The sequence below is a fragment of the Leiobunum rupestre genome, chromosome 3 (genome assembly GCF_980474605.1).
Source record: "Leiobunum rupestre chromosome 3, qqLeiRupe1.1.hap1, whole genome shotgun sequence".
Classification (NCBI taxonomy): domain Eukaryota; kingdom Metazoa; phylum Arthropoda; class Arachnida; order Opiliones; family Sclerosomatidae; genus Leiobunum; species Leiobunum rupestre.
The window spans coordinates 58,819,705-58,837,682 of record NC_143386.1 but is presented as its reverse complement, the minus strand read 5'-3'; the positions used below and the strand labels follow the sequence as shown (position 1 = coordinate 58,837,682).

Below are 17,978 nucleotides of genomic sequence, written 5' to 3'. Positions count from 1 at the left end.
AAATGGTTAGCAAATTAACTATTGAAATTTAAAAGACTATATAAGGATGTATTTCTAAACGAAATATTCGCGTACTAACTGTTTTGTATAATCCAAATTTTATACGATCATTTAGATAATCCTATCCGAGCGATTAAGTGACAAATATTTCAAATAATTTATGTTTTCAAAAATTTAGGAGGAATATCTTAAAACAAAGATATTAAAGGAAGAAAAAAACGTTTACAAAAATTAAACGCTTTGAAAATGAATCGGGTTTTTAAATATTTTTCAAAAGTAATATTTTTTTGGAGAAAATAACCGTTTTTGTTTTAATATTTAAAACTTTTTGTTTTCCCAAAAAACTGCCAATAAAATGTAATTAATATACGAAATTAAGTCTCAATTTTCTGGTTCTAATTGGTGGGTATCTATTTCGCCCCAAATCACGAAACTCCCATTGACCCAATGCACTTTCCGCAAGTTTAAATACATGAAATTTTATAGGATTGAAATACCTTTGGCACAAATTCAATTTTCTGCTATTGTATCAATTGAGATTGGTAATTCTTGTCTGATATTCATACACATTTTATATGTAAATCTAAAAATTCCTAGATTAAAATCATTTTATATGCCAAGAACCTAGGACAATTGAGTTTGATAACAACACGTTATCATCTAAAGCCATATTATCCGTTTATATTTTAACTATATGATAAACTTACTTGTCAAATTTTCGGTAACAATTCGAAGTTCAGGTCGACAGAAATACAGAGAGCCACCATGTTTAGCGTCAATCCCAAATATTACGTCGATGACTTTCCATATTTAAAAAAACAGCAATCCGTTGGTAAGTTCTAAAGTGGCTCATTATTCATTACAGTAATTGGGTTGTAAATTAAAATTGTCGTGCAGATAATGAAAACCGATGGTACATACCAGCGAGATATGTTCTGGTTTTCCTACTATTCAGCGGCACATGCGTGTCCTATACGCTGAGGACAAACATGAGTTTGACCATCGTGGCCATGGTCAACAAGACGAGACTGCGGGAGATGGACGGAGACTGTTCCGTACCGACTGACCCTTGGTGTCACAACGTGACCTTGGCTCCCTCGACCTTCACCGACGAATGTTCATTCCCCAATGACAGTATTATTACCAACGGTACCACCGATGACGACACGTTTCGAGATGTAATGTACTGGATTTCTATTTCTTTTAAGTAGCCAATTATAACGTTGTCTGGCAACCTACAGGGAGAGTTCGCGTGGCAGTCACAAACGCAAGGGATCGTTGTGGGTAGCTTTTTTTACGGATACGCCAGTGGACAGATCTTGGGAGGACGCTTGGGTGATAAATTGGGTCCTAAATGGTTGATCGGTGGTGGAGTTCTACTTGGCTCCTTGCTGACTACTTTGGTTCCCTCGGTGGCTCACTATGGCGTCGTACCGTTGATAATTTTGAGGGTTCTGACTGGGATTACGCAAGTGAGTCGTTTTTACCTATGCGCAGTGAAAATTGACAAGGTGGAATTTGATAATTAGATTTCTACGCCTAGGCTTGCGTGTTTCCGGGAGTGTCCGCTATTTTCAATCGATGGATAGCTCCCCAAGAAAGGAGTCGGATGTACTGTTTGGCTACGTCTGGTTCATCCTTGGGAATGATCATTTGTATGCCAATTGCGGGATACCTTTGTAAACAGACAGCTTTCGCCGATGGATGGCCTTCAGTCTTTTACACTTTTGGTAGCACTGCGCTCCACCTCGGAGTGTTATTAAATAAATAATCTTACCCTCTGGTAACTTAGGAGCTGCTGGAAGTTTGTGGGCTTTAGTTTGGATTTGCATGGCCTCCAACGAACCGTCGACTCACCCCAGAATATCGTCCTCGGAGATGAACTACATACAGGAAAATATACCGAAATACGAGCCAGGGGTATGTCCGACCAAAGATTTAAAATAACTGCCTCGCGTCAATAGCGTTTACCCACTTCCTACCGCAACTCTGGAAAAAAAAACTCTGTTAGCATGGTAACCAGCTATGCATAAGACTACGGCCAACTTTGATGACGCGCTGCTCGCGCAACAGAACGTCACCAAGGTTGGCCGTGATAGGACAATGATAGCGCCCGATGCAGGCGGATTTTTTCGAATGTCACGTGCCGGTAGTGTGTAATCGTTCGTTACAAAGCCGTTAATCAGAAAGCTCCCAGAATTCAAATCTTGGGTACGAGGTTTAAATCTTGGAGGAATAAAACAAGTATACAGGAGTTGCGGAGAGCTGCGAAATCGGTTTCGTCAGTGACCGTGAACTCGCGCGAGACGGAGGGGTTCAAACGCGACTAGCGCCAACTGCATACGGAATTTTGCAACTATTCTCATTTTATAGCATTGTTTTCGCGTCGTCGTCTGGTTTGTTTTGAAACATTTCTAAATTCTTTGCGCCTTTTTCCAAAATGACTCGTATTTGTTTGGAGGAATAACACAAACCAGACGACGCGAAAACAATGCTATAAAATGAGAATAGTTGCAAAATTCCGTATGCAGCTGGCGCTAGTCGCGTTTGAACCCCTCCGTCTCGCGCGAGTTCACAGTCACCGACGAAACCGATTTCGCAGCTCTCCGCAACTCCTGTATACTTGTTTTATTCCTCCAAGTTTAAATAATCTTAAGTCCCATTTAACTAGAGGTCGGGGATGGTTAACTTTTATTCAATAGATAAAGCTCTAAAAATTATTCGTAAAACTTTTTGATCAAGTAATTTCTATTTCTGTATTATCCGATTAATTTCTTGATAAATTTGTTAAATTAATCGGAAAAACGACGTTTTTTTCGATAAAAAGCTCAAATTTTACGAATAATACATGTTTTTTAATAATTTTCCGAAATATTATCCGGTAAATTTCTTTGTTTACATTTTTTCCCAAAAAAAATCAATTTAAACATGGATAATGATTAACCGTCCCCGACCTCTACATGATTTAACTATTTAATTATCATGAGTACCCGGGTGGGGTTTAATTTTATATTTTTTTTCGGGCCGGGCCGGTCGGGTTTAATTTTATAATTTTGTTTTCGGGCCAGGTCGGGTTGGGTTTAATTTTTAATTTTTTTTCGGGTCGGGTTTAATTTAAATTTTTTTTCGGGCCGGGCCGGGTCGGGCTTATTATATGTTAGTTTGTATTTTATTCGCAACAGCAAATCTCTACATACAGAAAGCGAATCATTATTATTGGCACGTTCACTAACTTTTCACCGTTTCTCAAAGAACTCCTAGCGCCATCTTCCGACAAAATGTGAATTTGGGTGCTCGTTCTAGCATTTAGTACAAGCGTATACTATAAACATAAAAATTGCAAGTTTTTCGGGTCGGGCCGGTGTACAATTTTATCGGGACTGTTCTGGTCGGGTTTAAAATTTTTAAAAATGTATCGGGCCGTGCCGGGTCGTTTTTCAATTTTTTTTTTTATTCGGGTCGGGTCGGGCTTTAAAACTAGCGGGCCCAACTCATCTCTACACTCAACCATCCGAAAGGCACCAAACCTACGTAGCCATAACCCCGCACCGCTGGTACGGATATCCTGGCACTGTGCTTCCAAAAATCGGGAAACAAAAATGGCGTGGATAAAGTTACATGTCGGAATCTAATCAAACGACACCGTGGAACTGAAATTCATCGGCCCAGTTTCCAATTTGATCAGATTCTGCCACGTAGGTTTCTCAAAGTCATTTTTGTTGCAATTTAAAAATCCACACTTTACTATATTTCTTGCAAAGCTGAAACCAACTGACCGTGGGAAAACGTTTGGCAGACAATGAAAATTCAGATAAATAATAAATAAAGATACCACTCAAAACATTTTATCAGTTTTACAATTTTTTTTTACTATGTTGAGACCAACCGTGGGCACCAATAAGTTTCCTTCAGCACGAGTGGGGAAAGGAAAAACGTGAACAGCGTCCACTTCATTTTTAGAGAGCAAATTATGAGATTTGATTGGTTTTAGTGGAATGTCCACATAGTCATTCTCTCTAAGTATAAATAAATACAATATAAAATATTCATGAAAAAAACTGCTACTTCATGGATTATTTTATTCTTTTAGTAGTGGGAGTTTTTGGACCGGGCTCCTTCCTCAGCCAAATCCTATATCGTTCAGAAAGATATAGGATTTGGCTGAGGAAGGACCATAGAACGATATGGGATTTGACTGAGGAAGGACCACAGAACGATATGGGATTTGGCTGAGGAAGGACCACAGAACGATATGGGATTTGGCTGAGGAAGGACCACAGAACGATATGGGATTTGATTGAGGAAGGACCACAGAACGATATGGGATTTGGCTGAGGAAGGACCACAGAACGATATGGGATTTGGCTGAGGAAGGACCACGGTCCAAAAGCTCCCACTATTAAAATAATAAAATAATCCTTGAAGTAGCAGCCTTTTTTCATTAATATTAAAATTTTTAAACTAACAATGGAACGTAATTTTAAAATTTATAATAAATAAATAAATACATTCTTGAATTTACCCACTAACCAACAAGACAGAAAAGAACAAGTCAGCCGCAACTACAAGTATTACCTGCCACCTAGGAGCAACAAACACAAGGAGAACGCAGCTAGCCTTTAAACGCAGTGTTGTGTACAAATTTCATTGAACGAGCCTTTCCGCTGAACATTTTACGGGCGGGGGGGGGGGAAGACAATTTCCGAATCTGCCCTTCCGACGGCAGCAGGCGCTAAAGTGTCTAGCCAATGAAAACTGTACACAAGAAAATCCATGACTTTTTACGGGTTGCGTTCCCCTTGTGTGGGATGCTGTGTTTGTTGCTCATAGCTGCCACCCACAAATTTATATATTATTAATTTTTAGCGATTACGCTTTTAACAATAATCAGCTAGGCTTTCATTAATATATTGATGGACTCTTAAATAAATTTATTAAATAATAATTTTAAATCTATCAGAAACGGCCACCATTTCCTTGGAAATCAGTCTTGACATCATTTCCCGTTCTCGTAAATATATTAGCCTGGATTACATCGTCTTGGATCTTCTATACCAGAATAACCGAGCTCCCCAACTACTTGGACCAAGTACTTCACGTTCCCATACAGAAGGTATACCGCCAAATGAACGAGAATAGGATATATTTATTTAAACAATAAAACCTGACAGAATGGTCTGATGAACGCGATGGTCAATTTAGTATGGATGATCTTCACACTCTCCGGTGGCTTCGTGTCCGATTATTTAGTGACCAGTGGCAAAATGAGGAAAACCAACGTTCGAAAAATGATGGAATGCACCGGTGCGATAATGTCTGTTACTTTTTGATCGAAGGAAGTAATTTAACGTGGGTTTTCAGCTCTGGTTGGTTCGTCATGTTCCCTGATAGCGGTCACTCTTAGCGGTTGCGATCCCACTTCCGTTATCGCCTGGTTGACCCTCAGTAGTGGTCTGCAAGGTTTGGCCAATAGTAGCGACACCGTTCTCTCTATGGACCTCGCACCGACGTTTTCGGGTAATTAAAGACGCGATATTGTCCTAAACGAATTGTTACAGTCTGCATAAACTTAAATTCAACATCAGGTACCGTATTCGGTTTGGGCAACACTTTCTGTTCAATGATAGGATCTGTGTCTCCGCTATTAACAGGATTCATTCTAAGTCTTCAGGTACTTGTATAAGCGTCAAACGTCATATAAATTGACCCAATTAAAAAAAAATCTAGGGTATCAGCTTAAGTACAAAATGGCACTACGTCTTCTACGTCTCAGTCAGCTTCGGATTGGCGGGCAGTTTGGTTGCCGGACTCTTTTGGACGGCCGAAGTTCAACCTTGGGACCCCAGTCATCCCAGCTACGTAAAACACGACCAAAAGGACCCGGATGAAGAAGACCATCGCGAGAATGACCCACGTGACGGAGACAACGAAGAATTGGTGCCACGAGAGCGCGTGCCGCATCCCAAATACTGAGACAAACTGATAATGGACAAATTAGATCTCTTTTAATAAATAATAAAAAAATGTGAGCCTCGTGACGGCCAAAAGTAGGCAGAACCGCGGCGCAGTCTTTTAATCTTATCTTTCTCGGATGGTTTTGTTTTAAAGGCTGATTAATAAATGAGTCGGCTTAAATATGCGTGGGAATGTTTCCTTTTCACACTCTTCAAAGCCAGTAAGTTCGATTGGAGGCGGTTTAAACGAGTTGCCATTTGTTTTCGGGGACCAGAGATGTCCGCTTTATAAGGAGGACTTCATTAGCGTTAGTTCTTTGAAGATAGATATTCAAATTTCAGTAGTCACTTTCGAAATGGGCTCCGAAACCAAGGGGATCGTTAAGAATTACGAATCATGCCCGGAATATATCGAGGAAGAAAAATCAGGTACGTTTATGGCCTGTCAATGGCTCTTATCTGTTTCATTTTATTTTAATAACAGCGGCGGGTCTCAAAGATATGTAAACACCGAAATATACACGACAAAATGGTTTGAGATAACATTTTACGTTTATTATAACTATAATCATGGTACTTCAACGGGAAATGCCTTATTTATATATTTAGTATTTATTTATGTATTTAATATTTACTTATATATTTAGTATTTATTTATATATTTAGTATTTACTTATATATTTAGTATTTATTTATATATTTAGTATTTATTAACATATTTAGTATTTATTTATATATTTAGCATTTATTTATATATTTAGCATTTATTTATATATTTAGCATTTATTATATATTTAGTATTTATTTATATATTTATTATTTATTTATATATTTATTATTTATTTATATATTTAGTATTTATTTATATATTTAGTATTTATTTATATATTTAGCATTTATTTATATATTTAGCATTTATTTATATATTTCGTATTTATTTATATATTTAGTATTTAGTTATATATTTAGTATATATTTATATATTTAGTATATATTTATATATTTAGTATTTATTTATATATTTAGCATTTATTTATATATTTATCATTTATTTATATATTTAGTATTTATTAAAATATTTAGTATTTATTTATATACTTAGGATTTATTTATAAATTTAAAAATAATCTAAATAAAAAAATTTAGGCTTAGCTATAAATTTAAAAAATATTTATTTTAAATTTCAAATGTTATGCTTAGTTATAATTTAAAAAAAATATCAATAATAGGTAGAGTTATAAATTAAAAAATACACTAAATTTAAAATTTTGAGATTAGCTATAAATTTTACAAAAATATATTGAAATATCAAATGTTCAAATTATTTTATATAACATATTATTAATTAGTACCTATTCATATGAAGTGTAATTTTATCATTATACGTAACTTGAAAAATATACGCGTGGTAAATTTTGAATCGTGATGCGGTGTAGACCTCCGCGATTTGGCGGGAAATTCGTGCCCAATGGAATCTACGTCGAGCCTGCGAAGTCCCATGTTTCATATTTATAACCTAAATCAACAGTGACATAATTACCAAAAGTGTGTCAATCGGAGCTATATCATAATGAATGTTACGAGCGAAATACAAGTTGGGAGGGGAGAAGGGAAAGTATGCCTTGGGGAGGGAAGGAAGTTAAAACCAACAAATAACGCCTCGTAGTGAGGAACGGAGGAACTAATTAGCACTGGTCAAAGTTAGTGTATTTTTTATTTTTCGTCGTTCTGTGGAGATGCTATCGCCATCTACCTACGATATAATACCATCAAGAATTCTGTATATATATATATTTTTCTTTTGTTTTTGAGTATCTGTATCAGGGTGTGTATGGTGCGAAGACCTAGTTGTCATGTGCACCAAAATAAAGTTTATTATTTTTGAAAAAAAAATGTATTTATTTATACTCAGGGAGAATGAATATGTCGAGATTATTTTTAGCGTTTCTCCAATTCCACCCGTTGGGCCCCCCGGTATGCTCCTCCGCTTTAGTAAAATCAAATAATACTGCAATCTCAATGGTTCTTAAAAATTACGTTTTTCGACGCGATTAACGCTGCAGCGAGGACGCAAAAAATAAGACCGCCTCCTCCCCCCCTTAGCGTGACGGGGTTAGGGGCTCAACGTGTCCGTCGATAGTCTCGACATATTCATTATCTCTGAGTATAAACAGGAATCCATAACGCTACTTGGAATGAGTATCTCCCCATATCCCCTGTGGTATTTTGTGGCGGAACATTGTGGGAGGGGATAAAAACGCTTATACCGCCTTAAATGACGTCAAATTCAGTGACAAACAAAGACTTATAAGCTCCGCCTACTATGTTCCGCCATAACGGCGGGGAATCGAAGCCGTTATTCATTCCAAGTAGCGTTATGGATTCCTGGTATAAATAAATACATTCTTGATACCATAGACTAAAAAAAGATCCAGAAAGGTGGCAATAAATAGTCTTTTATGTGGTCGATCTCTAGTCGAGCATTCATTAAACCTTTAGCGTACGAAAGTACAGGGATTGTCACACTTTTGGTAATGATGTCACTTTTGCCTAAATGGATACTTTTCTCGTTAGAGATATATTATAAACTTTCCAAACATTTCGTCATATATTGTTGAATCGAAGCGACAGCCAAAAACCCCATCTTACAATCTTTGACCTTCCTTGAACCACGCGATCAACGATAAGTGTTTAGTAGTAAATTGTGAAAGAGATTAGATATTCGAGAAATAAGTACTTAAAGGGATAGTACCATTCTATAGTAGTACCAAGAATGTATTTATTTATTTATACTTGGATGAGAATCACTAATTTGAGACGAAATTTTGCATTTTTCCAACGCCATTGAAACCCACGCTGGCTCCGGAGAGCTTCAAAGTGGGGCCTACTAGCCCCTGGACCAAGCAGCGGGGAAACTCGAACATTAAGGTTTGGGTTCGTGTGATAGGTAAAAAGGACTTTGTAAACCAGTCGGGGTAACCAGCGTAAAAAAGTAAACTTAAACCGTATTTAAAATCCCCGCTGCTTGGTTTTGCGCTTTTGGCAGCATACTTCCAGGGGCTAGTAGGCCACATTTTGAAGCTCTCTGGCGCTCTTTTAACTAACCGTAGGAAAATGGGAAAAAACACGCATACTTATCAACTCACCCCCTACAACTCCTTCAAATTTTTGCATAACCTTTTGAAACACCCTGTGTATTCTTGGTTTATTTAATTTAAAAATTCGCGGTATTAACATAAATCCAGCTTATATTTAATGGGACTATAAACTAAATCGAAAAAGCGTCTGCTAACACGAGTTCCGACTTGATTTTAGCGTAACTAGCTTCCGTTAAACCCAGAAGGATAGGATACCTATACTCCTTGGTACCTCGTGGCAGAAATTGCAGTGGCGTCTCTAGCCCACGGTGGCCCGCGTTATAAAATAAAGACATTTGTATTGATATTTCATTCACCTGATTTTTTAAATGTATTTCAATGAAGGATTATTTTTATTTCCTTATTTAAAAAAAGCGCCGATGCTTGAATCCTGAAAAATATTATTTTCAAATGTTTTGTTTGCATCGGGAGTCCTCTGACTTTTTATTATTCAATTTATATTTATTGAACCATTTAAAGTTCTAAGTCTCTTAAATCTAGCAAAAGCAATCTTATTACGCTAGTGCGGTAAATTAGGTGGTTAGCAATTCACGGATGAATTTCGGGCATTTCGGGTGACGTTCCAGGAGGTCTTGCATTGTAACCGGGCCACATGAATTAATGGCTTTAAAAATCGCTTGATGATTTAGGCCTAAGGTGATGCCTTGGGTATTAGCCTAGCTGATTATTATTATTATTATTATTATTATAATTATTATATCCAAACAAAGGATGCAACAGACGTTTTTCTCCGAAGTTGGGTCCTCATGAAGTGAAGCACCTACTTTGATTTCGAGTTCAAGAGGGGATAGCATCTGAGATCAGAGATAGCGCTTCGAGGGCGGCGTTAGGGGTGACCTGACGGCGAACCCATTTTCCAAGATAGGCGCTCTATGGGCCTGGGAAATTATTGTTCTGAGGTGAACACCCCATGAATGTCGAAGTGATAGTAAAACCGAGGTATTAGAACTCGGTGGAGTGTTCAGTGGCGTAGCTAGCGTGGGTGGCACCCGGTGTGGATATCATGGTGTGCGACTTACTAGTCAAACCGTATAAAAAAGTTTTTCGAATTTCTCTAGTTTGTGTACGTTTTTATTTTTTTCACGGTCGGGTGTGACCCCAAAACTGCCTCAAACGGGTGGCACCCGGTGCGGGCCGCCCCCCCCCTCTAGCTACGCAACTGGGCGTGTTTTATGCCCGCTTTCGATCGTTTACGTTGGCTTGCGCAGTGGCGGATACATACGTTGACGCTTAAGCTTTGCATGTAACTTGAGGATTTGTTATTACACCCATAGCTCAAGATGTCTTTTAGCCCCCCCCCCCTTGAGTTTTTTCTGTATCCGCCACTGGGCTCGCGTGGCATGAAGGGCTTGCCACCACCCTCCAACGCATTGTAACCCGGCCACCTGTTTAAGGATATTAGCCTAGCTGATTATTATGGTTATTAATGTCCGGCATGGGAGTATAAACCACAGGAAGAAAGGGGATGCGACCGAGATTGGACACCTTTCGCGTCTCAAAGTTTCAACCAAGAGCATGCCATTGTTGGTTGAGACAAGAAAACACGAATCTTGAGTTTGCTGTTTCATAAAATCTGCTCAACCACTTTACAAAGCTAACCGTTTAGACTGGAAACAACATTTGAAAAAACTAAATTGCTTAATTTGCAATTGCTACACATCTTTCTAGCGAATGTTATAACGGCAAAATACGCAAATGAAGTAGTGCATTGGAGCTTGTAATCAATATTTATCTTGACGTTCCGGTACCTATTTTTCCTTGGAGGCTCGCGAGCGTGTACCTTTTTTCCCCTGACCGGTACCCTGGAAGGTTCCGCCCGCGCCCTACCCCCTTTATCGAAAAAGGAGAAGCTACGTGTACATTCCATGGACTCAATCAAGCCAGCACCTAATTTATTACCAAAACACCAACGTGCAAATGAGACAAAACCGACAAAGAACCATTTGTTTCAAAACAAAGTCCAAAGGTTTTTAGTAGTCACCCCTCCTAAAAAACGTCTTGCTAGGTTTACCTTGAAGATTTGGCTACGACCCTGAGCTCCTTCAAAGTTTTTCCAAAATCCCTCAAAAAGTGATCGAAGCATTATAAATCAAATAATTCTAAAATAGTTACATAGATTTCTAAGCTTTAAGAAATAGCAAAACACCACGCCTTAATAGTCCTATCTACACCAACTTCGAGATTCAAAAATCACTTTATACAGTCCAAAGGCGGAGTTGGCTCTCCCTGCTAATCTCCTTAGAGCATAAGGGTATTGGGAGCAGCGCTTACCCTAATTAGAAATAAGTACATTCTTGGTAATAAGTACATTCTTGGTCAAACCTAATGCCAGTTAATTAACTCGCGTTTTAACCCAGTCGACAAGTATGAGGTATTAATTATTATAAACGTTTTAGGTTGCAAATCTTTGTACCTCCCAGCGAGATACGTTCTGGTCGGATTATTTTTCGTCGGAGTATGCCTGTCGTACGTTTTTCGAACCAATATGAGTCTAACGATTGTGGCAATGGTGAATAGAACAAGAACTTCCAACTGTACAGACCCGGGTGGTCTGTACGCTTGCGATAACTCCACCCAAAAGCACATGTTCGAATCGAGTTGCCCCAAACCGAAGGGCAGCAACGGGACCGAAGACTCGGAGGAGGATTTCAAACAGGTATTTATAGTTAACGCTGTACTAGAAAAATTACAGGATCTTTTCATGGAGAGGTCAGCGCAAATTGTTCATCAGTTTCAGGCCCGGAAAAACCTCGGTGCTATTTTGCACCGTCTATACTGGTGCCTCAAACTATGTACAAGCAACTATACAGAAAAATATTCTATGATACCATTATTGTAAATTTGTCTCAATAATTAACTATAATAATATTCTAATATTTCAACAAAAGTAATAAATTATTTTGAAATGATAAGATTCAATAGGTGGCGCAACGTAGTGTGCAACCTTTATTCAGTCCATCACAGTTTTCTTGCTAAAATCATATTAGTCTCCCTAGATGGCGCGTCGTAGGGTGCAACCTTTATTCAGTCTATCACAGTTTACTTGCTAAAAATCATATTAGTCTCCCTAGATGGCGCGTCGTAGGGTGCAACATTTATTCAGTCTATCACAGTTTACTTGCTAAAAATCATATTAGTCTCCCTAGATGGTGCGTCGTAGGGTGCAACCTTTATTCAGTCTATCACAGTTTACTTGCTAAAAATCATATTAGTCTCCCTAGATGGCGCGTCGTAGGGTGCAACATTTATTCAGTCTATCACAGTTTACTTGCTAAAAATCATATTAGTCTCCCTAGATGGCGCGTCGTAGGGTGCAACCTTTATTCAGTCTATCACAGTTTACTTGCTAAAAATCATATTAGTCTCCCTAGGTGGCGCGTCGTAGGGTGCAACCTTTATTCAGTCTATCACAGTTTACTTGCTAAAAATCATATTAGTCTCCCTAGGTGGCGCGTCGTAGTGTGCAACCTTTATTCAGTCTACTACAGTTTACTTGCTAAAAATCATATTAGCCTCCCTAGATGGCAAGTATGTTTTCCCCCTCTATGTACTCTATTTCCCCCCATCAGGAACACACAACGCTTTGGATGAAAGTGTTGTACTTCATGCGCTGACCTGTTCGTAAAAAGCTCCTGGTCGTAGTTTAACTGATGGTTCGTTTAAGGGACATTACACGTGGTCGTCTGAGGTACAAGGAATAGTCCTCGGAGGCTTCTACTACGGATACGCCTGTACTCAGATCATTATGGGGAAACTGTCTGATCAGCTGGGTCCCAAATGGCTGATTGGGATCGGGATGCTACTGGGATCCATCTTCACGGTGTTAGTTCCATTAGCCGCTGAATGGGGCGTGGTGGCGTTGATTATATTACGAGTTCTAACAGGCATGTCTCAAGTAGGTTATGACGGACTATTCATTAATGGTAGTTGATACTATAGTCAGTTGCAGGCTAAGAAAGACAAAATATATAGTACAGTCGGCGCAAGGATACCTCCGACCATTTCCGGCCAGTCGACCGCGCGTAATTTAAATTTGACCACTTTACGGTCAATTTCAAATTTCGTGAGTTTCATCGTTTTTTCGCGCCATCTAGGAACCGAAATTGGAATCTACTTTTTAATTTCATGTTGTCACGAGTTTAATTACTGATGCAGCTAAAGAAGGTTCGATAATTGAAGCTCCAAATATTTTAAATAGCCCAAGAGGTTACTATAAAAAGCACGATAAAGGTTTATTGTTAACAAGTAAAGAGAAAAATATAATTTTAAACGTCTATAGCTCATTAAGACAACGTTACCCCCAAGAAAGCGTGGTAACTATTTTAAAAGAAACTGCCGATTTAACTGGTAAGACATAGAAATAAATTTTAAAAAATAAATAATTATACATACTATTTTAAATTTAAGAATGATACTAATGCCTTATTATCTAAATTTGATCGCCACCACAATTATGAAATTAAAAAATAAAGATTCCAATTTCGGTCTCCAGATGGCGCTAAAAGACGACAAAAAGAGCAAAATTCGAATTTGACCGTAAAATGGCCAAATTCAAATTTCGCGCGGTGGAATGACCGGAAACGATCTGTGGCATCCTTGCGCCGCTTGTACTATATATTTTGTCTTTCTTAGCCTGCAACTCACTATAAAATGTGGTACTTCAATTTAAGGGTGTACTGTATCCGGGACTTGCCGCCATGTTTGTCAGATGGCTGCCCGAAAACGAACGAAGTTTTATGTACTGCATCTGCAGCTGCGGGGCCACCTTGGGAATCATACTCTGCATGCCAGTTGTGGGCTGGTTATGCAGACAAGATTTCCTCGGAGGATGGCCTTCCGTTTTCTACTTGTTTGGCGGATTCGGCTGCGCCTGGTCTATACTGTGGCTTTTCCTTTCGTCCAATGATCCATCTACTCATCCTCGAATCTCGGAAAAAGAGAAATGTTACATTCTAAACGCCATACCGGAACAACGACTAAATCAGAAGGTATGAATTGATCAATCCTTCAAATTCTGTTAATCGTAGTTTTTTGTCTGGATAGGATCAAGATCCCATTCCTTGGAAAGCCGTGCTGACTTCAAGGCCGGTTTGGGCATACATTTTCACTTTCTCCTGCTCATCGTGGGTATACTATACGCGACTGACGGAGTTGCCAAATTACTTCGATCAAATTCTTCATTCGCCCATACAACAAGTAAGATCTATTCCTTGTTTCTTCAGAGTTGAACTAATATTTATACTTTGTATACAATGCATTGCTTACCGTAGTGTTTAAAATATTATTAACAATGTAGCGGTAAATATTTATTCCCTTCCCGCAAAATGTTTAAATTGGCGCCATCTAGCATAAATAAAAGCGTTAAAATCAAACCTCTAAAGGCTTCTCTCTAAATGTTTGTTAATAAGTCTACTACGATTTTCAGAATGGTTGGGTGAACGCTTTCGTCAACGCTGTGTCCATCGTCTTCTCGCTCTTTTCCGGTTTCGTCTCGGATAAATTGCTGAGCAAAAACCTTATGTCCAAGACGAATGCTCGAAAATTAATGGAAGGCACTGGTACTTTATCTCTTTTATATCGATTCATTTGAGGATAATATTTTTGTACTAAAATGAACATAATTTCCTAGCTCTATTCGGTTCGTCAGCGTGTCTGTTGGGGGTGGTCATCAGTGGTTGCAACTTCACGGCTGTCGTAGCCTTCCTGGGACTCGCGAGTGGCTTCCTGGCGTTATCTAACAGTGGTGACAGTGTCCTATCCATGGACTTGGCTCCTGCCTTATCGGGTACGATTTCAACCATAACCTGCAAATTATAAACTTGTCTAATACTATTCTTAAACTTTAAAAGGAACCGTTTTTGGTATCGCCAACACTTTTTGTTCCATAACCGGATTCGTGTCTCCATTGGTAACCGGGTTTATCCTCGGTGCCAAGGTAATAACTTTAACAACAAAGTAATGATTATATAAGAACATCAAATAAAAATATTGTTTCGTTTGCAGACGATAGACATAACTACCCAATGGGAAATTGTATTCTACATGTCAGCCGCGATTGGTCTCGCTGGTGGACTGGTGGCTGTAATTTGGTGGTCGGCGGATGTCCAACCTTGGGACCCTAGTTATAACCAGAGCGGTGATGAAGAAATGTGTCCATTCCAAGAAGATAACGAACGACATTCTCTGATAACGAACGCTCGAACAACGCGAAAAAATTGATTATTTAAAAACATTGTAAATTTGATTTTAATTTATAAACTGTCTTGTATAAATGTTAGGATTTTAAAATATTCTATAATTTAAGTGTGTTGAAATTATTTGAGCGTTTTTCCTTCGGACTATTTTTGATTTAATCAACCATTGGTCTATATGTTTAATAAAACAGAGATAATACTAGAAGTAATACATTTCTGATAAAAGAGGTATTTGATAATATGATCTGGGTAATCAAAATAACCATATCTTCAACCTAGATATGATTAATTAAAGAACAAAGACCTTCTGAAATTTGATTTTAAATCGCTTCAAAATTGATATGGGACATTTTAGAACGGACGTCAACTAGGAAAGAAATCCAGAGACCATGGACAAGGAAAACGGAAGTAGGGTTAAAGCGTAATTTTATTAACAACAGATTTCAAGACCAATTTTTCCAGAAGGTTTCAAATGTCCCTACATTCCTTCACGGTACATTTTGGCAGCGTTGCAATTTTTCGGGACGTTTATCTCTTACATATTCAGATCCAATATCAACTTAACCATAGTGACCATGATCAATAAAACCACAACCTCCGACTGTACTGATACTGACGAGCCGTGGTGTTTCAACGTAACCGACATCTTAACAGCGGAATCGGGTTGTCCAAATCCTAATTTCAATAATGGAAGTGCCGCTCCAATAGACGATATCCAAGTAATTACCGGCATATAAACGATGCATTAGCGCGACTAACTATTTACAATTAGGGTTCCTATACATGGTCACACGAGGCTCAAGGGGTGATTTTGGGAAGTTTCTACTACGGTTACGCCTGCGTACAGATCATTATGGGAAGACTGTCCGATCGTTTTGGGCCTAAATGGCTGATATTCTCAGGGATGCTTCTTGGGTCCATCTTCACGGCGATGGTCCCAGTTGTTGCCGACTGGGGCGAAGTGGCTTTGATCATACTCCGAATATTAACTGGTATGGCAATCGTAAGTCACTAAATATGGTTGTAAATCTCAATAGTATAATGAATATTACTCTGGTGTTGTTTGTAACCAGGGCGTTCTCTATCCTGGACTATCGACAATGTTCGTTCGATGGTTTCCCGACGCGGAGAAGAGTCTCGTGGTTAGCGTAGTTGGGTCCGGGGCTGTCATTGGAGTTATTATGTGTATGCCGACGGTAGGATGGCTGTGCAGACAGGACTTCATGGGTGGATGGCCCGCTGTGTTTTACTCGTGCGGATGCTTGGGGTTTATATGGTCGATACTGTGGATACTACTGGCGTACAATGATCCCCAGAGTCATCCAAGAATCTCGGAACAAGAGAGACAGTACCTTCAACATGCCATTGCAAACAGGGCGCTTGATTCCAAAGTAAACCCTTAGTATCGAAGTACGCTATGATTACCAACTAACCGCGTTGTCTCGTAGATTCAACCTAAAGTCCCGTGGATCTCGATGGCTACTTCGGTGCCAGTATGGGCGTACATCTTCAGCTTTTCATGTTGCTCTTGGGTCACCTACACTTTACTAACCGAGTTGCCCTCTTACCTAGACCAGATTCTTCATTCACCCATTCAAGAAGTTCATAAATCATTTTGATCACCTAATTTTCTAAAGCAATTAATACCGATAATACCTCCCTTAGAACGGCTGGATCAACTCCATTGTACTATTGGTGTCTTTTTTCTCTATGTTGTTCTGTGGATTTACATCTGATAAAATATTGGCCAAGAATTGGCTATCCAAAACGAACGCCAGGAAATTAATGCAATGCATAGGTGTGATCGATGCTTTTCAAAGTAACTTAACTTAGTTCCATTATAGCTAGATTTCGCTTCTGTAGCTCTCTTTGGACCTCCGTTCTGCCTTTTGGCCGTGGTAGCCAGTGGTTGCAACAGCACGTTAGTTGTGGCCTTCCTGTCAATTGCAAGTTCTTTAAACATATTCAGCACCAGCGGTCACGAAATATTAGCATTAGACATGGCACCAGCCGTATCGGGTACAGTACATACACGTTATTGGATTCTAAAGGGTAGAATCATTTATGGTATTATATGACAGGCACTCTTTACGGTATCGGAAATACCTTCGGCGCTTTGACTGGCTTCATTTCACCGCTGATTATCGGGTTCATCCAAAGTAGTAACGTACGTTAGTCAGCCTAAGATAATATTTGTCCTAAAACCAAGAATGAACTATTTGCTTCTATAGTCCATAGATTTGACGACACAATGGCGTATTGTATTTTACATATCGTCGGGGTTGAGCGTAGTTGGAGGACTAGTAACTGTACTTTTCTGGTCAGCTGAAGTACAACCATGGGACCCTAACTACAAGCAAAATTTGCAATCTGAAACAGAACCCATCGAGAGCTACAAATACCAAGATGACACGGACCAACTTCGTCTAATTGTCAATAAGTAATAATACCGAGCGAGTAACTGCGTCAGTTTGGCATTAAAACTTTCCCAAGAACTTGAAAATGTGCCATCACATTCATATGTAAATCAAATCTCTTATTTTATTTTATACAAAGCGATTTATATAGTTTACACTTACAAAACAACTTCTTATTTTTCACGGAAATAAATTCCAGTCAAACTGGCTGGCACGCGTCCAATTTCTCATTCAATACACTCTGAAATAGGTTAA

General features: G+C 38.8%; 1 protein-coding gene and 1 long non-coding RNA gene across 2 annotated transcripts; both read left to right on the top strand.

The window, feature by feature from the left end:
• Positions 1–765: 765 nt before the first annotated feature.
• LOC149953211 (uncharacterized) lies at positions 766–17,901 on the top strand. The gene is made up of 27 exons (XM_090169820.1): positions 766–832; positions 898–1,178; positions 1,242–1,472; positions 1,544–1,730; positions 1,793–1,920; positions 4,961–5,113; positions 5,172–5,304; positions 5,362–5,517; positions 5,586–5,671; positions 5,728–5,950; positions 6,126–6,383; positions 11,509–11,768; positions 12,777–13,007; positions 13,783–14,100; positions 14,156–14,308; positions 14,538–14,670; positions 14,742–14,897; positions 14,962–15,047; positions 15,116–15,325; positions 15,747–16,025; positions 16,079–16,309; positions 16,380–16,697; positions 16,755–16,907; positions 16,972–17,104; positions 17,170–17,325; positions 17,388–17,473; positions 17,538–17,901. Exons 1-27 carry the CDS (start codon positions 766–768, stop codon positions 17,748–17,750), a joined length of 5,019 nt encoding a protein of 1,672 aa, XP_090025946.1. The 3' UTR covers positions 17,751–17,901.
• On the top strand, positions 3,529–4,676 carry LOC149953212 (uncharacterized). The gene is made up of 3 exons (XR_016479900.1): positions 3,529–3,695; positions 3,762–4,020; positions 4,091–4,676. It is a non-coding gene; the product is annotated as an uncharacterized LOC149953212 (long non-coding RNA).
• Positions 17,902–17,978: the final 77 nt, after the last annotated feature.